The 3,253-nt window shown below is 54.2% G+C and overlaps 1 protein-coding gene across 1 annotated transcript in view; it reads right to left on the reverse strand.

Moving 5' to 3' along the window:
- Positions 1-403: 403 nt before the first annotated feature.
- The window catches only part of MPPED1 (metallophosphoesterase domain containing 1), a 68,309-nt gene continuing 65,459 nt past the window's right edge, over positions 404-3,253 (reverse strand). The window contains exon 6 of the mRNA XM_040233145.1: positions 404-2,735. Within this exon, the coding sequence (XP_040089079.1) occupies positions 2,617-2,735 (119 nt within the window). The 3' untranslated portion in view covers positions 404-2,616. The remainder of the gene's footprint in view (positions 2,736-3,253) is intronic.

Raw genomic sequence — 3,253 nt, forward strand, 5'->3', positions numbered from 1 at the left:
ATGGACAAATGAAAATGGCAGAACTTCTACAGCTAGGGAGCTCTGGAACTGTAGTCATTATATCTCCCGGAGCTTTTCCTGGGCATCACCTGGACCCTGAGTTTGACAAGGGCTGAATTGGAACTTGCCACTTCCGGGAAGAGGCCAGACCTAAGGCCACCTCGGAAAACTGTTTGGTGGGGGACCAGGTGCTCGAGCTATGTGAATGTGGCAGGACACAGAAGTGAACATGCCAACCACCTCCGAGGGGAGCTGGAGCCAGCAGAAGGATGCTAGTCGCTGGCACACAGAAGGTCTTCAGCCTCTGAACTCGGCCCAGGACTTGGCTGGGAGGACACCTCTCCTCCCCCACAGGCCCCACACAACACCCAGAGACCGAGGAAGAGACACTGGCGGACTTCTCTTTCTTTTTACAAAGACTTTATTGTCTGACATGCTTGACAAAAAAAAAATTACAGCCACAATCAAGTTATGCCAAAATGATTGAGGAGCACGCCATCATCTTTCATACCTCAAGGACTTTTAATGAATTTTTCTTTTAAAGTAACAGCTGCCTTCATAACTTTTATTTTCCACATAAAAATACACCATATTCTGAAGATACCTTAGGAAAAAGATTTTTTTTTTAAGTTTATAGTTCTTGGTCCGCATAGAAATTCAGTAGAGGCGATCAAAAGAGTCTGGAGTCATCGCCATCCATTTAAGCACACATATGCCGTGCGTCTGAGGTGCCCCCAGAGACCCTGTAAACATCCCCGGCTACCAGGAACCATGTAGGTTGAACGGGACTCCTGAAGCCCCGCAGGCCGCAGAGTAAAGCTGGCCCCAGCTGCTCCTGGGCTCCCTGGATGGGTCCCTCGCCCTATGGGAGCCCCACTCTCATAGGGAAGGAATCACGGTCTCCTGGGACCCTGGGCTCAGAGATCCAAGTCCTCCAGGGCTCCAGGGGCTTTCCGTGAGAAACGAACCAAACAGGTGCTGAACAGGATCCTTAAAGAAAAGAGCCTTGAGTCCTGCATCGCCTTGTAAGGGCAGAGCTTTGGGTCCTGGCAGAGCAGGGCACTGTGAAGCCAGAGGCCAAGGTTCAAATCCTGCCTCTGCCTCTTTTGAGCTGTGCTCCCTCAGGCTAGTTGCCTAACCTCTCTGACCTCAATCGCTTCCTCTCTAAAACAGGGCCAGCAGTACCCGCCTTGCAGGAGTGCCAGAAATGAGATCACATCTGCAAAGTGCTCATTAAATGCTGGTTCCCAGGCCTGGGATGAAGAGGAGGCAGGTAGGGCCCTCCTCTTGGACACACAATTGAAGGGGGCACCAAAAAACTCAGTGATCCAGATCAGATACTATTTTAATGCAGTGTTTTTAAAAGCCAAAATTAATGCAGGGGAAAAAAATCTATGATAAACAAAATACCTAAATTTTAAATAAAGAATCCAATGCTGCCCGTGTCAATTCTGTCTCGCCAGCCTCACCCCCAAGCAGGCCCAGCTGGTTCTCTATCCATCAGAGAGACTCAGCCCAACACTGCAGTCCTTGAAGTCCCCCTGGTGGAACTGCGGGAGTCCAGTCCCGGCTCTGACTCTGGGCCGTGTTCCCATTAGGGGGCAGCTGGTACCCGGTACCACAACTGTGAACCATTCAGCCATCGCAGCCAAGGGCAGGGGAGACAGGACCCAAGGGGTGAGGGAAATCCCACCGGGGGCGAGAACACATTTGAGGACAGCAGTGGGAAACCCCGAGGTTCACCTCACTAGGTTAAGAGGGCTGCAAGTATGTGTGAATGTGTGTCCACATCCCCACGGGCGCACACAGGGGGCAGGGCTGCCTCGGCCCATGGACCCCCCTGGCTGCTGGGCTCTGCAGAGCTTGGCACTCCCCAGGGGACCAGGGGCATCCAGCACGTGGGGACCCTCCAGCCCAGTCCTGGGTCTTCAACAAGCTCATTCTACAGAAACAACCCCCCTTCACCCCACCAAGTCCAGGCTCTGAGCAGGTGTCCAGGATGCTCAGGCCACCGTTCACATCAGCAAAAATGCCCATAGGAAGAAAACACGGGACAGCAAGAAGCCGATGGCTGGGTGGCCTGGCCAGGTGCAGCCCGATTCCTGAGACGTCCCTGATTGCTCCCTCGGAGGCCTAGGGGAAGTGGAAGGGCTGCCCGCACTCAGACTGTGACACCCCACCCACCCACCTCCCCAACCCTGAGGCGTGCAGCCACTCAGACCCTCAGTGAGAGGGAGATTTTGTGCCAGAACTTCAGAATCCGTCCAAGAGCAGCAGCTTCCCAAACCCACTAGGGCGTCCAACTGAGCAGATGAAGACTCCGTCACGTCCCAAGCAGGACACGGCTGCGAGCACAGTAGGTCCTTTAACAAGGAACACGTGAAAGGGACACGCAGAAATCAGTGATGAGCTCAGATCCCCCAACAGCCTCGCAGGGTCCCGACTCCAGGGACAATCGGGGTGATTTTCTTCATTCCAAGGCCTCGGCCTCTCGGCTGGGCTGGTTCTCGGAGCCGGACAGGCTGTGTGCAGGGAAGGCAGGGCGGCTGGGGGTCCGTGCTCTCGGCCAGGTGTATGGAGCTGAGGTGGTGGGAAGGGCTGGGGCCACAGGGGCAGTCAAGAGTTCCGGGGGGTGGGGAGGTCGATGACTATGGGTGGATTCACGGGCTGGTAGTTGACGGTGCACACAGAGGCGTTCACATAGGTGGTCGTCCCATCCGCCATGACTCCGTACCCTAGAGAGTAAGCACAGCGGGCTGAGAGGTGACACCAGGACCCGGAGCAGTTGAGGGTGATCTGGTGGGTGTGGTGGTCAGAGGGCACTTAGCCACAGGAGGCTAAAGATGTCTGGGGCAAGCTACCAAAATTAGCAAGATACTCCTCCCGACCTGCTGTGAGTAGCAAATGACATAATAATCCACGTGTTCAGCCCAGTGCCTGGAAAGTGTGTGTTGAGACATCATCACTGACATCATCAACAGCACCACCACCACCACCACCACCATCATCATCTCTACTTCTATTATCAATACTACCATCATCACTACCAATACCACAACCACCACCACCATCACCACCAACACCACCCTCGTCATCATCTCCATCATCACCACCATCATCACCATCACCACTATCATCACCATCACCACCACCATCACCATCACCAGCACCACCCTTATCGTCATCTCCATCATCACCATCATTACCACCATCACCATCATCACCACCACCGTCACCACCACCATCATCATCA

This window comes from Oryx dammah, unplaced genomic scaffold (genome assembly GCF_014754425.2).
Source record: "Oryx dammah isolate SB20612 unplaced genomic scaffold, SCBI_Odam_1.1 HiC_scaffold_29, whole genome shotgun sequence".
NCBI classification, from domain to species: Eukaryota; Metazoa; Chordata; class Mammalia; order Artiodactyla; family Bovidae; genus Oryx; species Oryx dammah.